This window comes from Leptodactylus fuscus, chromosome 3, assembly GCF_031893055.1.
Source record: "Leptodactylus fuscus isolate aLepFus1 chromosome 3, aLepFus1.hap2, whole genome shotgun sequence".
Classification (NCBI taxonomy): domain Eukaryota; kingdom Metazoa; phylum Chordata; class Amphibia; order Anura; family Leptodactylidae; genus Leptodactylus; species Leptodactylus fuscus.
This window is the reverse complement of record NC_134267.1, coordinates 122,602,015-122,621,824: the sequence shown is the minus strand read 5'-3', so window position 1 is coordinate 122,621,824 and position 19,810 is coordinate 122,602,015. Positions and strand designations below refer to the sequence as shown.

General features: G+C 41.5%; 1 protein-coding gene across 3 annotated transcripts in view; it reads right to left on the bottom strand.

The window, feature by feature from the left end:
- Positions 1-19,810, bottom strand: part of CEP162 (centrosomal protein 162) — a 67,591-nt gene that overhangs the window by 35,454 nt on the left and 12,327 nt on the right. For all 3 annotated transcript variants that reach the window (XM_075268235.1, XM_075268236.1, XM_075268237.1), the window contains 6 exons: positions 19,434-19,620; positions 17,809-17,870; positions 14,222-14,319; positions 13,555-13,594; positions 10,539-10,652; positions 1,892-2,062 (listed from right to left, as the gene is read on the bottom strand). In XM_075268235.1, the coding sequence (XP_075124336.1) occupies positions 1,892-2,062; positions 10,539-10,652; positions 13,555-13,594; positions 14,222-14,319; positions 17,809-17,870; positions 19,434-19,620 (672 nt within the window). The remainder of the gene's footprint in view (positions 1-1,891; positions 2,063-10,538; positions 10,653-13,554; positions 13,595-14,221; positions 14,320-17,808; positions 17,871-19,433; positions 19,621-19,810) is intronic.

Here is a 19,810-nt window from a genome sequence, read left to right as displayed (position 1 = left end):
TGGTAAGAGCTGATGAGTTGTAGAGGACCCGAATGAGCTCTGCATTTATGATAAGGAAGCTGTATTCCTGGGCATAATGTATCAGCCCCAGATGTAGGAGAAATCATCATCATCAAAAAACAAAAGTACTATAATGATGTTCCCCGAAGTAGTGCAGGGTGATTAACCCCCTAGGGGCACCAAGGTGTAACTGTACATCTTGGAGGGAATTTCATTAGCGCACGAGGGCGTACAGTCATGTCCCAGCTCCCAGGGCTTCTTGCTAGCAGGGAATATGGCTAGGCATCGGGAGCTCAGCTGTTGGCGGCAGCTGAGACTTCCATGTGACACACGAAGAACCACTTCAAGCCTCCCCTCTCCAGCGATTGCTGTGATTGGTGGGTCTGTACAAACCCACTACTCAGGGTCTGTATAGAACCAACATTCACAGTGCAGCTAGCACTGATCCCGGGACACTTCCATAACTGACAGTGGACTGGAACTGGGAGATCGGAGTATCAGCTGTATGAAACAGCTGACACTCCATCTAACTAGCCAGGGACCTGTTCTAGCCTCCACTTGCCAGGGATCACACACATTTTTTAAGATTACCTCAGGATCCATTAGGGCTATTAAGAAGATCTTATCTTTAAAATGATACCAAAATTATCCTGATATCCCTAAGCGATCCGGAGCAATTCACTGTTGAAAATGCTATTGGGCATTGATATTCTAATGCATATCTCAATTTCTGACAGTGTTTTTAAGAGCAAATTGCTCTGAATCTGTAAAGGCTCTATGAGATTCTCATCTTTAAAATGAATCCAAGGCCATCTTAATAGCTCTAATTGATCCTGAGATAAGAGACTCTAAAGTGTCCACCCCCTCCTGTCTTTTTGCTGTATGCTATGTTTGTGTTCCTGGAGCGAGGAACTTACAGATAGACCCTTGATGATTCTCTCCCATAGAGAAGAAATGCGTAGGGTCAAATTGAGAAGTTAGTGATACTACCCACACATGGACAATTTGAGCAGTGACCTGACCGATGGTACCTCCCTTCTCTGTTGGTGTGGCGTTAGGCCAGTAGCCTCAGAGGGGTGGGGGAGCATTCCATTGTGTCTATGTATACGGTCTTGTTCATATTTCAATCTGTGATGTTGCTGGTGGCTATCTTTCACTAATTAGGGAGTGAGTGAGGCTTTGCAGGGACAACTAAAGAAGTATCTCCTCTCCCTACATATCGCTCATTTTTGTATATAGCGGGTATTGGTGAGGGACAATTTTTTTATACTTTTGTTTGTGTCCAGTTTTAAAGCATATCTAATAAAAGTAATGTTTTATTTATTAATATTCCTATGGTGGATGAGTCTATCCCCCTTCAGTGCACCCTCCTGTCTTAGGCAGCATCTTAGAGCTGAGGAATGGGAGAGAGCCGCAGATATCGTCATCATCTATGCATAACCTGTATGTGATCAAAAGGGGTAGCATGGACTTCTTTCCATGTTGTCTTCTCTCCTAGCAATCAGAGCGTATACTATACTTTTGCACTCGGATTGTCACACAAAGGTATAATGTAATACCCCTATGAGCCTAATCAGAGGGGTATTCTTATTTAATACCCCTCTGAACATAACCAGGAAGTTTCTGGCATTGTGACCCAGACATTTACCATCGTCTAGATCACAGTGCCAAAAGAGGTGCATCAAACATACAACACATACAAAGTCATAAATAAAGTTAAAATTTTTTCACTGTCCTGTCCATGCCTTATATTTATAGAGCAGTGCACTGAATTCAGCGCACTGTCGGCTTTCCAGCAGTATATAGAACTGCCTGTGCCCCAAACCATGAAAGGTCCTCTTTAATAGCATCAAAACGATATGACCTTAAATGATTTTGAAAAAAGCATTACCTGAGTTTTCAGCAAGTACTTTGTTGAGGCTATTATCCTTAGAATCAACAGCATGACCATAAATTGTAGGTATGTTGATCTGATCCTCTGTATCTTTTAATGATGTTTCAAGGTTTTGGTATGCTTGATGCAAAGCTTCCACATCACTGTTTGTGTACTGATTTGAAATACCTTTCAAATACACAAAAGGAAAAAACAAAAAAAACAAACATTGGCACCCAAATGGAAACATGAAGAACATGACACAAGCAGACCACAAATGATCTTACATTTAACTGCTGTCAAGGCTGGTATGAAAATATAAAAGAGTTGAGGGAGCAGCCTCTTAATAAATTATTTATAAAAGTTTAAGGGAAAAAAAAAATCTGTTAAAAAGGAACCGGTCAAATTTTATTTGATTTTTTTAAAATTAAATCCGCCTACTCATTCAAAAGATATGGCCCTTAGAAGCTTATATGTAAATTAGCTAGTACTCTACGTGGGTGGGAACCTTTTGTTTTTTCTCAGACACAAAACAAAAGATTTTGGAGAACAAGAGCGAAGTTACATATAAAGCTTCCTGGAGCTAAATCTTCTGAATGCTTGGCAGATTTAAAATGAAATTTAAGAACATAATGCGGCAATGAAATGAGTTAGGTCATTTACCATATTGTGACAATTCATTTTTTAAAAGATTTAAATATTTTTTACTCCTTGTTGCGAATGCACCGGGGCTAAATGTAAGACTGCCCCTTCTGGATGGAACACAATACCACTTCCATCACTTCAATGGAAATGCCAGAAATAGCTCAGTGCTGTACTTCGGCTATCTCCAGCTTTCCCATTGAAGTGAATGGCAGCGGGAAGGCATCCCGTCCGGCAGGGCTAAATATACATCTTTCACCCAAATACATACTATTAATATCTGAATAGGCATCCCTTTTCGGTAGACCATAGATATTTATTAAAGTAGAGGCATACTTAAACGCTGTTTTCCAGAACTATAAAATGTAGGTCCTATCCTGAATGACACCCCACCCTTACTGATCATCTGTTTGAAGAGGCCATGGAGCCGAGGCAATCACTAGTTCCTTTTTTCAGGCAGTAACATTATGTCTGTTGTCAATCATCCCCTAAGGCAGTGATGGCGAACCTTTTAGAGACCGAGTGCCCAAACTGCAACCCAGAACCCACAAAATTTTCGCGGAGTGCCAACACGACAATATAGACTTAATACTATGCGGATCCACAATTGCGGACAGTTACTGACCAAAAATTGCAGTCATGTGGGGCTTTACAGAGCTTTCAATAATACAAACAACGTTGTACTGAAATGTAAAGGTCTCGGCATTTGGTACTTTGAACAATTAATTTTCACTATTTACATCGCACAGGATCTGTTTTATAGTTACCGTGTAATATTCTTACATCCTGTACTAATATCACGTCTGCTATAAAACAGATACTGTGTGATATAAATAGTGAGGGGACCCCAGACAGTATTATATGCTCTGCAGTGGGCCCACCACACAATATTATATTCTCCACAGTACCACAGTAGCCCCCCAGTGTTATATGCTCCGCAGTAGGTGTCCCCCCCCCACAGGATTATATGCTCCACAGTGGCATCCACACACAGTATTGTGTGCTTATAAATAGGCCCCCCCCCAGTATTATATGCTCTTTAGTACACCCCCCAGTATTATAAGCCACCCCAGTATTATAAGCCCCCCCAGTATTATACACTCCCCCCAGTATTATAAGCCCCCTCAGTATTATACACTCCCCCCAGTATTATAAGCCCCCTCAGTATTATACACTCCCCCCAGTATTATAAGCCCCCCCAGTATTATACACTCCCCCCAGTATTATAAGCCCCCTCAGTATTATACACTCCCCCCAGTATTATACACCCCACCCAGTATTATAAGCCCCCCCAGTATTATACACTCCCCCCAGTATTATACACTCCCCCAGTATTATACACCCCCCCAGTATTATACACCCCACCCAGTATTATACACCCCACCCAGTATTATAAGCCCCCCCAGTATTATACACTCCCCCCAGTATTATACACTCCCCCAGTATTATACACTCCCCCCAGTATTATACACCCCACCCAGTATTATAAGCCCCCCCAGTATTATACACTCCCCCCAGTATTATACACTCCCCCAGTATTATACACCCCCCCAGTATTATACACTCCCCCCCAGTATCATACACCCCCCCCCAGTATCATACACCCCACCAAGTATTATAAGCGCTCCCCCCAACATCATATACACAGTGAGCCACTCTCATACTCACCCCTGAAGAGCCGCCGGCATCCACCTTCTTGTCACTGGCGGCGCTGATGACGTCATCGCGCCCGCGTCGGGGCAGAGGTCAAACTCTGCAGCCAGTGTAGGCCGCGGTCGCGCGATCCGCGGCCTACCCTGACAGCTTTCAGCTGTATGTGCATTTGCACATACAACTGAAGGCAGTGATCGCTCATCAACGGGGAATCCTATATCGGATTCCCTGTTGGTGAGCGATCCGGGCGACCGCACGCGTGCCAGCATGGAGGGCTCTGCGTGCCCTCTCTGGCACGCGTGCCATAGGTTCGCCATCACTGCCCTAAGGTGATAGTAAATCCAATTTTAAACCCTCCAGGGGGAGCCTATGCAGTGGATTTAACAGGCCATACAATGTGTTGAATGTGGGAATATACTGCATTTACGCCAGATCAATACTTCCGATAATATGTACACTACAATGTTGCTTCATATTGAAATATACAGTAGCTGTATATACACAGTTACATTTGTTGGGAATATTCAAAATTTAACACACAAGTAGATGATCTTACACAAAGATTTCTGAATAGGGAATATAGCCGCCGGGTAATTCAGCAAGAGAGGGCATTGAGTGCAACTTGTGAATCACGGCTTATGAGAAAACCCCCATTTGACAGTGGTAGTTACTCAAAAGTAAGATTCATTACGATTAGAGATAAGTGAATACTATTCAAAACTATAGTTTCGAATACCTCGCTCCCATAGGAATGAATGGGAGCGAGCAAACTACAAGGGTTTAAGCGCCAGCGCGGCCGCTCCCATTCATTCCTATGGAGCGAAGTATTTGAAACAGCAGTTTCGAATACTATTCGCTCATCTCTAATTACGATCTTTAACTCCAGTTGGATGGTCGTACAAAGTATTTTTGAGAAACACTGGCCAGTTTTGTTAATTGCTAAAAATTTGGCCAAAGTATCACCTTTGGTTCCAACTATCACTTGGAGATGGTTGCATAATTTAGGCAATATTCTTACATCAAGCCACTATATTCCACGTACACCAACCAATGTTTTTGGGATCAGAGGGGCAAAGTGGGGGTCCTTTAATTGTGGGAGATATACAGCTTGTAAATGTATTGTTCAGAGAAATATAATTTCTAAATCACCCAGACGGAAAGAATATAAAATTGTTCAATAATATCAACTACAACACAAAAGCACTCATGTATGTTGCAACTTGCCCATGTCAACTTATATATGTGGGAATGACATCAAGACCACAGAAGGTACGAATTCTGGAACACGTGAATAAAATACAAGCAGCGGCGAGACTAAAGACTTTAGCAGCTTCCCACCATTTTCGGCACTTCCATGCCTGTGATCCCAGTGTCTTCAACGTGCGTGGCACTGACCGGATATGTTTGGGCTCAAGGGGAAGACATGTTAGACTGGAATTATTAAAGAAGAAAGTAAAGGTGGATAGTTACCTTAGAAACTGTTAGTTTCAGGCATTTTCTATCCACTCATTAGTATAAATTTTTAGATACGGGGTATATCATTGTGTTTTAGCTTTATTCTAATTTTGTCTTGTTATTGTTTTTGTGCTCTTTTTTTATTTAGGTTAGAGCACCTTCTTTATGTGCTGATACCTGGATGTAACGTACAGTGGAGACACCAGAGATAATGCCCACGATCAGAGTCCGATACCTGTAAAGTTTCAGGCTGGTTCCTGCACAGCGAGCCGACCTGTTCCTGGGACAGCCAGGAGCCTACTGAAGGCTATGACCAGCCTCAATAGTAATGTATAGAATCTCCCATAGACTGCAATACACTTGTATTGCAGTCTATGGGACTTGCAATCAAATGATTGCAGGTTCAAGCCCCCTTGGAGGCTAATAAAATTGAAAAAAAAAAAAAAAAAAAAAAGTTTTAAAAAATATAATAAAAAATAAAAGAAATAAAAGTTCTAAATTCCCTCTTTCGCTAGAATACATAAAAAAGTAAAAAAATAAAATACTGTGAAACACATACACATTAGGTATCCCTATGTCCAAAAATGCCTGGTCTAATATTTTTCCTGTACAACGAACGTCAAAATCACAAGTAGAGTAATAGAGTCCAGCTATGTGTAATTTAGTCTCATTATAAATACACCTATTCTGTGAAGGCCTCAGTGGTTTGTTAAAGAACACTAGTGAACAAACAGCATCATGAAGACCAAGGAACTCACCAGACAGGTCAGAGATAAAGTTGTAGAGAAGTTCAAAGCAGGGTTAGGTTATAAAAACATATTCCAAGCTTTGAACATCTCAATGAGCACTGTTCAATCCATCATCCAAAAATGTAAAAAGTATTCTATAACTGTAAATCTACCAAGACATGGCCATTCATCTAAACTAAATGATCGAGCAAGGAGAGTGCTGGTCAGAGAAGCAGAAAATAGGCCAATGGTTACTCTGGAGGAGCTGAAGAAATCCATAGCTAAGCGGGGAAAAACTATGCAAAGGATAACTATAAGTCATGCACTCCACAAATCTGCACTTTATGGAAGAGTGGCAAGAAGAAAACCATTGTTGAAAGAAAAAAATAAAAAGTGTTGTTTGCAGTTTTCCACAAACTATATAGGAGACACAGCAAACATGCGGAAGAAGGTGCTCTGGTCAGATGAGACCAAAGTTGAACTTTTTGGCCTAAATGCAAAGATCTCTGTGTGGCGGAAAAGTAACACTGCCCATTACCCTGAACACACCAGCCCCACTGTGACACATGGTGGTGGCAGCATCATGCTGTGGAGATGCTTTTCTTCAGCAGGGACGGGGAGGCTGGTCAGAGTTGATGGGAAGATGGATGCAGATAAATACCAGGCAATCCTGGAAGAAAACCTGTTGGAGGCTGCCAGACTTGACACTGGGAAGGAGATTCATCTTCCAGCCAGACAATGACCCTAAACATACAGCCAGAGCTACAGTGGAATGGTTTAGATCAGGAGTGCTCACACTTTGTCAGCATGTGAGCTACTTCTTTATATGGCCAAGCCCTAAGATCGACTACCCACTTATTGTGGGCGGGGCCGGGGCAGGCCTGTGGGCGGCAGAGTGGGGCGTGTCTGTGGGCATGACCAGGCATGTGGGCGTGGCTGGGCGGATCATGAGAGGTGGCCGCCCAGGCATCCCCGCTGTCTGTTTCTTCACAGCGCAGGCTGAGAGTTATCTCTGGACACTGGCAGGCTGGGGCCTAAGAGCGGCCTGCAAGTGCTTATTCACAGCGCAGGCTGAGAGTCATCTACGGACACTGGCAGGCGGGACTGCCGCAGCCCCAGCCTGCCAGTGTCCAGAGATAACTCTCAGCCTGCGCTGTGAAGAAGCAGATAGCGGGGATGCCTGGCTGCATCCTGCGATCGACTCATACGTCCATTGCGATCGACCGGTCAAAGTCCCAGACCCAGTCAAAGTCCAGACCTAAATCCCATTGAGCATCTGTGGAAAGACATGAAAATTGCTCTTCACAGACGCTCTCCATCCAAAGGGCAAAATCTCAGTCTCTAGATGCTTAAAGCTGGTAGAGACATACCCCAAAAGACTTGCAGCTGGAGTTGCAGCTCTACAAAGTATTGATATAGGGAGTCTCAAGGGTCCCATATGCGTAATGACGCCGATGTCACTCCTACGGCCCTATCAGCGGTCTCTTACATCGGTGCAGAAGCACCGAAGAGAACGGAGCAGCTGCGGAACACAGAGAAGGTGAGTAACATTATATTTTCTTACCAGGATGTAACAAACTGTTAATATGGCTCACTCCTAACATTTCTGCTATCTTTCTGTTGGATTTGTTTTTTTTTTTTGTTTTTTTTTTGCAGTCTAATGATGCTCTTTGTCACTTCTTTGTGGGTTCACAGCAACAGATTCCAAATGTACAGTGGGGCAAAAAAGTATTTATTCAGTCACCAATAGTGCAAGTTCCACCACTTAAAAAGATGAGAGGCGTCTGTAATTTACATCATAGGTAGACCTCAACTATGAGAGACAAAATGAAAAAACAAATCCAGAAAATCACATTGTCTGATTTTGTAAGAATTTATTTGCAATTTATGGTGGAAAATAAGTATTTGGTCAGTAACAAAATTTCATCTCAATACTTTGTTCTATATCCTTTGTTGGCAATGACAGAGGTCAAACGTTTTCTGTAAGTCTTCACAAGGTTGGCACACACTGTTGTTGGTATGTTGGCCCATTCCTCCATGCAGATCTCCTCTAGAGCAGTGATGTTTTGGGGCTGTCGCTTGGCAACACGGACTTTCAACTCCCTCCAAAGGTTTTCTATAGGGTTGAGATCTGGAGACTGGCTAGGCCACTCCAGGACCTTGAAATGCTTCTTAAAAAGCCACTCCTTCGTTGCCCTGGCGGTGTGCTTTGGATCATTGTCATGTTGAAAGACCCAGCCACGTTTCATCTTCAATGCCCTTGCTGATGGAAGGAGGTTTGCACTCAAAATCTCACGATACATGGCCCCATTCATTCTTTCATGTACCCGGATCAGTCGTCCTGGCCCCTTTGCAGAGAAACAGCCCCAAATTATGATGTTTCCACCCCCATGCTTTACAGTAGGTATGGTGTTTGATGGATGCAACTCAGTATTCTTTTTCCTCCAAACACGAAAAGTTGTGTTTCTACCAAACAGTTCCAGTTTGGTTTCATCAGACCATAGGACATTCTCCCAATACTCTTCTGGATCATCCAAATGCTCTCTAGCACACTTCAGACGGGCCCGGACATGTACTGGCTTAAGCAGTGAGACATGTCTGGCACTGCAGGATCTGAGTCCCTGGCGGCGTAGTGTGTTACTGATGGTAGGCTTTGCTACATTGGTCACAGCTCTCTGCAGTTCATTCACTAGGTCCCCCCGCGTTGTTCTGGGACTTTTGCTCACTGTTCTTGTGATCATTTTGACCCCACGGGGTGAGATTTTGCGTGGAGCCCCAGATCGAGGGAGATTATCAGTGGTCTTGTATGTCTTCCATTTTCTAATTATTGCTCCCACAGTTGATTTCTTCAATCCAAGCTGGTTGCCTATTGCAGATTCAGTCTTCCCAGCCTGGTGCAGAGATACAATTTTGTTTCTGGTGTCCTTTGACAGCTCTTTGGTCTTCACCATAGTGGAGTTTGGAGTCTGACTGTTTGAGGGTGTGCACAGGTGTCTTTTTATACTGATAAGTTTAAACAGGTGCCATTACTACAGGTAATGAGTGGAGGAAAGAGGAGACTCTTAAAGAAGAAGTTACAGGTCTGTGAGAGCCAGAAATCTTGATTGTTTGTAGGTGACCAAATACTTATTTTCCACCATAATTTGCAAATAAATTCTTACAAAATCAGACAATGTGATTTTCTGGATTTGTTTTCTCATAGTTGAGGTCTACCTATGATGTAAATTACAGACGCCTCTTTTTAAGTGGTGGAACTTGCACTATTGGTGACTGACTAAATACTTTTTTGCCCCACTGTAAATGTCACTCCTGGAATCAACTGCAGACCTTTTACCTGTTTAATTGATGGATTAACAAGGGAATAGCCCATTAAAGGGATCCTATCATTTAAACTCATTTTTTTCTGCCTATCACGTAGGAATATTCATCTCCTACCTTTAGATGTCTTCTCCACGCCGCCGTTCTATAGAATTCCCGGTTTTTGCCAGTATGCAAATTAGTTCTCTCACAGCACTGGGGGCAGGCCCCAATGCTGCGAGAGAACTCTCCAACGCCGCCTCCATCTTCTTCAGGAAGGGGTCTTCTTCGAGTCTTCTTCCGGGGGTTGGCTTGAAACTTATAGGGCTCGGGCAAAGCAGACTGCGCATGTCCGCCGGCCATAGGAAAATGACCGCTTACAATACTGTGTAAGCAGCCATCTTCTTGAGACTGGCAGGCATGTGAGAGAGCTCATTTGCATACCGACGAAAACCAGATTATATACCGAAAGGCGGCGCGGAGAAGACATCTAAAGGTAGGAGAAGACTTGCCTTTCTTAAGGCTAATCCTACGTGATAGGCAGAAAAGTTTAAAAGATAGGATCCCTTTAAATAGGTTCTGAGATCGTGGTTAATTACGTTTGGTCCTTTGAAAAAGAGGCAGCTACATATTACAAAGATGTAATTCCTAAGCACTTCCACATTGGATGTGAATACCTTCAAATAAAAGTCAAGAGTCTGCACTTTAAGCCCATAATAATTCTATAACTGTATTTTCCATATATTTTGGTAAACAGCTAAAATACCAAAACTTGTGTCTCAGTCCAAATATTTCTTGACCTAGACTATAAGTATAGTTTGGATAGTACAGACACAGTATTCAGTAATGGCAAAGCCAAATCTGTCCGTTTAGAAGAGACTGTAACCCACCTGTGCCAATTGCCTCATTTGTCCCTTGGGGTATAACAGAGTCTGTTTCATCTTGTGCTTGTTGCAAAATCTTTTGAGTGTCAATTGTTGAATCCAGCGAGTCGATCAGCGAAACTAAAAGAAATTTAATTACAATACAATGAGGCCTGTTAAACTGTTTGTCATAATTTTACTTTAATTCATTTTCCTACTTTCATTACCGTACATAGCTTCTTTTCAACTTTGTACTGGAAAATTTTGAACATTATATAGCTGACCTGTTACATCACACATCACATACAGTGTAGTTTTGACTTTGTTGAGAAGTACCATCAAAACGTAGCTGTCCTAAGAATGATAGTGCGCTATGGTTGGCATTCTCTTTATAGCTTGTTTTCATAGATCTTCTTGGCTCCTTCCTCAGTAGCAAAAATCACCCCTCTCTTCGTGGCTATGCTAAGCTAGGCTATCCTGCCCACTGATGGCCTCCTGCCTTCCCCCTCTCCATAGCATCATACTTACCTAGCTTCCTACCTGTAAATTAGAAGTTAGGTGGGGAGAGGGAGATTAGTTTATAGGTAGGATTTGTGTTTATCCCGGACAAACCCTTTAATAAATGTGGAGTATTTCTGGGCCAGTTGTGCAGCAGAAACTCAAATCTACACAAACTAATCACCAGTGTACATACGAGTTGTGTCAATTTTCTGCTAGGAATACTAATAAACCTGTCGGGCTGTGTTTAGCTCATGGTGACTATACATTATATTGCTCTATTGTTTTCATTTTTGAGAAGAAAGGAATTCAAAATTCAAGTTGCAGTAGACTGTAAAAAAAAAAAAAAAAAAAAAAAAAAAAAAAGTTTAACAACCACCACCACCATTTGTAAAGCACTTTTCTCACAGTAGACTATAAGTGCAGTTCAGCTTTGAGTCTATTCTATGTAAAGTGAGAGTATTACTTGTAAGCAAATGTAAAGCACCATGGAATTAATGGTGCTATATAAATAAACGATAATAATATTATTTGCCTTCAGATGCCAGGCTGAAAAGATGCATTTTGAGTCTTGATTTAAAACTGTTCAAAGCCGCAGAGCCACCACAGAGTCTGTATTGAGCAAGCATGGGTGAAACAGCCTATGAAAGCTCAAATTAATACACTTCTTGGTAGATTAGGAGAGTTCATTCCGGGGTACTACCAACCATATATGCGCATATTCTACTATGTCGACTGAAGTTAAAGGGGTTCCCCAATCACAAGGATCCTATCTATACTGCTTGTTAATGTGGATGTAAGACTTTTCCTATATACAATGCTTCAGCAAAACTGCTTTGTTTGTCCACTATCTTACTTTATTCAATTCATTGTTGACACAGCCCCTGACTTATCCACTCAAAAGTCTAGTGAAGTATCTGCCTGCTCTCAGGGGGGAGGGAGGAGGGGCTAAGTGCAGGGAGCCAGCCTGTGTATCTAGCTATTCCTGTGTCTACACCACGTGACCTAGCTTCCTGTTAGCAGATAGGGGAGAGGAGCTGCTTTCATTTCTTCTGTTCTCCCAGTTATCAGGCTAGCTATTTCAATTGTGTTCATTATATCAGAGACAAGCAGTCTCTGTATGTAACACAGAATGGAGTTGCTGCTGCCTGTACTTCATAGTCCAATATAGGTAGGCGGAGCTACATGCTAATTTGGGGGTGGAGCTAAACAGCAGGTTGCATGTGAAACTCCGCCCACCAAATGATGCAAGAAACCAGGAAGAAAGAAGATTTTACAGCAGTGAAGACTGGTGAGTATGCGACGTGGGAATACCCCTTTAACATATGAGCTTCTCTGGGTAGAGAAAAAGGGCTGAATTGTACGGGCTTGTTTGAAAGATAGTGTAAAGTACAAACTAAAGCGCTAAAAGTTAGAGACAATATCCAAAGACTAGTTATTTGAGGATCAAAATTCCATAACTAAATACATATAGGGTTAATATAAATAAATATATTGATATACACATATGTAAGGTTAATATAAATATTATACATAAATGAATAAATAGGAAACGTATAACAGTGTATAGCAAGGATTTTAAAAATTCATAAGTAAATATATAAAACAAGTATAGTGATACACAAAGATCAACATATACTTCGTGACTCATTTTGTTGTCTTTAATTTTAGTTAAAACAAGTTAATGAATTCTATAAACCTCATAACATATATTAAAAATCAAAATTTACAGATTTTGCTGCAAAAACTACATAGCACGACAGTCACTTCCCAGCACTGTGAATGGTGGTGTAAAGATATACTATATGTGATATATAATCACACATAGAACAGCAAGTCAGACTGGATCTTATCCATGTTAATACTAGTACTTGGAGTAGAGTCAAACAACCATTATACTGTATTAATGCATTACGTCTTCCAAAGCCTCATATAGGCCAGCTGGTGTAAGACTGTTTAAGTTAAATAACCAAAACATCTCGTTTTTCTCAGAAATTCAAACCGATTACTAGAGTTTAATGGAATTTGATCAATAGGAAGGACACAAAGTCTTCAAAGCTACTGTTATGAATTAGTGTAGAATGGCTTGAAACACTGTGTTATAGTTAGCTATTACAGATGTTGGAACAATGCTCATTGATTCATTCTCTCAAGCACATTATTGTGGGTCCAACGTATAGAAGTCCACATGGGCATTATAATAAAAATGATGAATACAAATATAAAACAAATGATGTGGAGCAATCCAATTGTGTTTTAATAGAGAACACTTAGATTGAATTGCAAAGCTATCAGTGCGGGATGTTTCCCAAAAAAGCAAGCTATCCTCTTATCAATGGGAGGGCAGGAGAAAGCTAAGTGATGTACTTCAGCTAGCTCAATTGCTCCTATTCAAGTGAAAGAAACCGTGCACATGTTGCCTGATCACCACTTCCCCATTGTCCTGATCTGACCTATAAGTCATTTGCTATCCTATAGGCAGGGAAAACTTGTTTTGCTAGGAAAAAACTCTTTACGAATAGTGTATTTATAAGTAGAGACTCACCTTTAGCAAGCATTCCATGCCTTTCTTCATTGTGATGAATCTTATAAAAAAAAAAAAAAAAAAAAAAATATCTCTTTTCAAAGAAACCGTAAGCAAAATAGAAGTGGAATGCATTTTACAGAATTCTTCTATCAGAAACTGCTGGCTTTAGTACTTTTCTAGAGTACTTTAAAAGGCGGGTAATGGAGTTATTCTGATCATGTCCATTACAATGTCCCCTGCTGTTAATGGAGCTAGCAGAGCACTTGGGCCTGCACTGTACCTATGTTGTACAATTACAGGATGTTGAAGGTACAGGAACAAATAAAGACCCTATGTTGGAGCCAGATCCCCTTCGTTCAGATTGTCGTCACTACATATCCTCCATCCCACTGCAAAGGGATTTGTGGACAATGACAAAGCAGCAGAATATGGCACGAACAACAAATGTGCTATTAACCTGTTTTGTGGAAAAATACAAATATTAATGCATAAAATATGGATATAAGACGGACCTTACCATGATTCTTGTTTTCTAAAAGAACAAGTGGAAGTCATAAATTTGGTCAGTGAGCCGTAATGTTAGTTACTATGGCTAAAGAACTAAAGTATTGAACTTTTGACATGAAGGTATAATGTATAGTTGGGTGAATTCTTATAAAAGATCAAACTAAAGTAAAAGACTAACCGGACTTTTAGATTCCATAAGATCATCATTTTCTTCAGATTTTCTGACCAAATGATTGTTGGCTTCAGGCTCATCTTCAAAGTCTTCACTATAATTAACTGGTAATTTAAGAAAATAGACTTATTATACAAAAAGCAAAGTGGCTGGCAGTGTTGTCACTCAAGTCAGCCACGTACACCTGACGTGGTTATATGGAGAATTGTGTCACAACGCTGCAAAGTAACATCGTAGGTGTACAGCAAGGGCAAAAAGTTAAATACAAAATCATATATAAAAAAAAATAAAATAAAATAGCATGTCAGGACTGTCATGCCCCAGGACTTGGTTCATTCACTGACATCTATCTGTGATACTATGTTTGCCTCTTTAGTTTGTCCCTCCTGTCTCTCTGTACCCTTAACTATGTGTAATAGCTCCTCCCAGCTCTCTCTGGGTGTTAGCTGCATCTTGATGTCAGTAACGTGTCTGCACAGCTCCTGGAAATTTATCATTTTTCACCTACTGTTATGAGGAATGCAAGATTTATCCAGAATAAAGCATATGGAATCTTATCTACACCTCCTCAGTTGAGTTGAACACTGTCTGACAACATAACTGATGTGAGTACTGGTTACATACAGAGGACTTCAGGGCTCGCTCACAAACTCGTACTTGCAGCCAAGCTATTGAGTCAGAATAAGGACAAACTTATAAATCATTAAGGCATTAACCTGCTGATAGTGGTGAACATTTCCTACTTAGGGTTTAAGTACATTACAGTTCATCCCAAGTAGAACATGTTCATTGAAATTGCAAAAATAGGAGACACTTAAAGTGGACCTTTCACCTCCTGGAACACATGCAGTTTAATACATCGCTAGAAAGCCGACAGTGCATTGAATTCAGCGCACTATCGGCTTTCCCATTTTGTGCCCCCGGTGAAGAGCTATCGGTGCCGGTACAGTAGCTCTTCACCGTCAGAAGGGCGTTTTTGACAGTCAGTCAGGAACGCCCTTCCTCACAGCAGCGTCTATAGTGTTGTACTGTGACACTGGTGAGGAACGCCTCCCTCCCCTCCTGATAGTATTTGTCCATAGAGTAAGCAACTAATAGTGCCCCCACACAGTATGTTGCCCCATTATTATGTCTCCTCTCAGTATCCTCATAAGTTTCCCCGCACAGTAAAATTCATCAATGGGAGGAACATTCATCTGCCCACTGTCCCCAAGCCCTGATAAGTTACACCAAGTGGCAGGGATAGGCAGTCGTCCTTGCAGCCTGCATAAGAGCCCTTTAGTGCTAAGGCAGCCAATTATCAATCCCTGTTTTCACAAGGATTGCATCTAGAATGGAGTTGCGCCTGTTAAGTTCTCCCTCCAGCATCTCCAATCTAGTTACCTCACTAGTGAACAGACTAGAATGGAGTTGCTGGATGGAGGATCTGCTACTTACTGCAGGTAGGTTCATGGTCTCTGGGTATTCTGTAGTTACTGTAAATAGCTCCTTCATACAACTCCACTTCCTCACATCCTCCATTATACAGTACCATGTAAATTCATCATTCCTCTCCCTTCAACCCCCTCCAATATCCAGTCCCATTTAAACAATACAAAATTAAAAAACAAAAAACACTCCTCACCCACTGCTCCGTCCATCATGCAGTCTCATATACAGCTGAGACCTTACGTTGCAGATTTGACTTTGCTGTGTTTTTTTTTAGCCAAAGCCAGGAGTGGATTGAGCAAAAGGGAGAAGTATAAGAAGTTTTCTAGATATTTCCCATTCCTTTTGTAGACATTCTTGGCTTTGGCTCAGAAAACTATAGCAAAATCTGCAACAAATAAAGCTGTGTTCCCACAACATGGGTCTCGGCGTAAAAGCATCACTCCTCCCCCCCTTTGACCCTTCCACCATGCAGTCCCTTGTAAAAGTACCACTGTTCTCTCCACTGCCCCTTCCATCATGCAGTCCAATGCAAACACAGAACTCCTCTTCCTATCTAGCATGCAGTCCCATGTAAGCACACCACTCCTCTCCCCTTTCTATCATGTAGTCCCATGTAAAAACATCACTCTTCTCCCCACTATCCCTTCCATCATGTAGTCCCTTGTAAGCACACTACTCCTTTCCCCTATCATACAGTCCCATGTAAGCACACCACTATTCTCCCTTTTCTATTATACAGTCCCACACTTACAGCACTTCCTACCACTCTCTGTTCACCATCTTCATGTGCTCCGCTCTCATTACCTCCGTAGTGCACAGAACTGTAATAGGAGACCCCAACCCCTCCTCAGAGAAGTTCCAGCCTTTCCTGTCACATTGAACTTACATGGAGCAGCTCCATTCTACACATTAGCACAAGGTATCAGGGCTTGGGGACAGCGGGCAGGAGATAGACGTTTCTGCTGCCCGCTGTCATCATGCATGTGCCGGGAGGTAGGGTCCAGACAGCAGGCGACCCCTGCTTGGGTACAGTCATGAAACCAGCAAAAAGAAATTTATCTTGGACAACACCTTTAAGTTCTTCAAAGGGAGTATTTTGGAGATAGCAACGGTTTTAAAAGGAGTCTCTGTCAGCAAAAAAATTATTTATAAACTAATCACAGTACATTGTAGGGCTGACTGCGACTCCATTCTTGTAAAAATCATCCTTTTATCCCTATTCAAATGAACAGAAAAGGGATTTAGGGGTATTGCTTTCCATCAATGGGCCTCCCTATCTGCCTCTCAGCCCCACCCAAGGAAGCTGGCTTAAGATGGGGATAGTGTGTCCTCATTAGCTATGTACAGTACAGGTAGTACTGTGGGCTGAAGCAGAGGACAAAGACGTCAGTCACCTAGCAGTGGCGGGGCTGATCAGCAGTTAGCAGCAGCATATAGTGAGGCTCATTGATAGAAAGCAATGAATAGGGATTAAAGTACGATTTTAACAAGAATGGAGTCCTGAATAAGTAATAGTAAACTGTGCTGACAGCCTTTCAAGGTACTGTGATTAGTCTATATCTCAATTTTGTGCAGACGACCTTTTAACTTGTGGGGGCAAGAATATGTGACTTTTACGCTAAAAGACCCCAGCATCTCAATGTTCTCTACATTCCGAGGTTTCCAAAATGCAGAATAAAAAAAGTAATACACAAGAAGTCAAATAGGTTGCCTGAATATAATTTTTAAGTTTTATATATTGTTTTAGTTGCATTGAACTAATTAACAAACTCATAAGTTTGTTATAGGGCTCTTGCACACAAGGTTGTTAGAAATTAAATGACATTTCAACAAACTTACAATCATTTCAGCAATCAAAACTCAGTCAGTGTGCCAGTAATGTTTTTTTCATGACTAGTGTATGGGGCCATGAGCAAAACAAGGGGCAGGTTCAATTCCGGTCCATTTTGTGGAGTGTACTCTCTGGCCCCAATGAACAGGGCTGCAGACGCATGGGCGGCACACAGATGACATTCGTTTGCTGTTCATGCCATTCAATCACAGGCTGCCAACACGCAAACGATCATGTGCATGTCACCTAGGTGAAATGGTTAATTTGTATTGACAATCAGATGAAGAAAAAAAAAAAAAATAGCTCAAAATAATACCATCACTGTATTTACCTGACACATCTTTACTTTCATCTTTATGTACTTCATCACCAGCGTCAGCATGGTCATTAGTGCTAAAAATAAAACAGAATACATAATATTAAATAAATTGCAATGAAATTGTTTTAAAAAGGTTGCACCAGTTGTAAAAGGGATTGAAAAAAGTAAACGGGAAGCTTGGACAACCCACCCCTTTATGTTTGTTACCTATGGAGTCTGATTAGTGGAGATCTGACAGTCATGAGAATGGTCAACTCTCGTATCTTTGTTTGAAGAGAGTTGATGTCAAACATAAATGTTACTATTCGATAACCTCCACACCTCTCTTTCCAATGTTATGAAGGTCCTCAGACTACAGTCAACTGTTGGGCCACAAAATCAACCCTTTCAAAACAGAGGCCCTCTCTCTGAATACTCATAGAGCAACTGTTTAGCTTTTTTGTGCTAACTTTGATTTTCGTTGGCAGTCCTATGCAACACTCACACTCAGAGGATTACTGTAAACGGTGTCGGGACCTTAAAGTACTCCTGGACACGTGGTGGCCACTGCATATCACCCTACTGGGCAGGACTGCTGCATTTAAAATGACCCACCTCCCTAAACTCCTGTACTTCTTTGAAATCCTCCTGGTGGCAGTGATCCGCTCATATCTTCATAATCTTCAGCGGACCATCTTCCACTTTATTTGGAATGGTAAACGCCATTGCATCCCTAGATGAGTCAAGTTGCTGGAAAGAGGGGTTGGGGGTTCACTGACCCCACATCTCATCCACGTATTTCATGTCTATACTAATAGGGTGGAGAGTGAGAAGCTGTGGCTTGCTCCTATGCACCTTAATGCTCTACTGTGGAGAGACGAAGGAAGCCCGATAAAGGCCGGCATGAATAAGGTAACATTAACCAGGTCTCCCATCCATAGGAGGGATAGAATCTCTTTCTAACCTGACCCCTGTAGGGACAGAAAACACTGGAGGAAAGGATGGGGCATTTAACTACTCTCTGCTCCTGTCCCTCCAGAGGTCAAGGGTCATCCTCCACTGTCTTGCTGTCATAGGGGGGTGAAATGCAAACACGATTTTATTCAAGTAAACCCCAGGTATTCGACTGTGCTTATAGATCGAAAGAGACTGTACTGCAAGTCCTTTTATAGCTATTACTTAATGAGTAGATGGTAATGACATGTACAAATGTGTCACACTGGCTGTACATTTTAGTGGCTATGAGCCTGCAGTTCAAAAATATTTGACATTTTAATGGATATAGATCCTCATTTTACTACATTACCAATGCAAGTCAGCATGAGACAAGGTTTTTAAAGTTGTTGTCCAGGATTTAGATTTTTATGTCCCATCTTTAGGGTAGACCATAAATATCCTTTTCGATGGTGGACCAAAAAAAGCCCCCACACCTGTTAGTCGAATGGGAATGCTCCCAGCACCCATACTATGCACAACACAGGGACAGTAACAAATAGTTTTGATCCTTGTGTTGTACTGCACCTCAGATCCCATTGAAATCAAATGGAGTTGAGCTGCAGTACCAGCATCCAGTCACTATATGGTGGAAAGAACAACCCAGCTCTGTGCTGTCTAAAATACAGACATCTTACCCCTTTAAGACTTTTTACATTGCTCACCACATATAAGCTGTAAGTTGTGTTGAATCAGTAGAATCCAGTTCCTTAATTAACTTAGAATAGTCAATTGTAGATGAGGCGCCTTTTTCAAGCCTAGCAAAAAATCTTTCCTTTTCTTCCTGTTCTTCCAAGGTATCAAGACCAATTCCATGAAAGGCTTGATTAGGTCCAGAAGCCACAACTGATTCTAAAGTGCAAAATAGAGTCAATTTATTTATAAGGCTCATTACCAAGGATCTATTAAAACTTGTGTTTTTTTTTTTTCCCCTCGGTCTCTGTTCACATTTCTGGGAAGTTTCAGGTTTTCACTGGTCTATTTTTTCGTCATTAAAAGTTTTATTGAAATTTTTTTCATCAACACATATATGAGGATACAG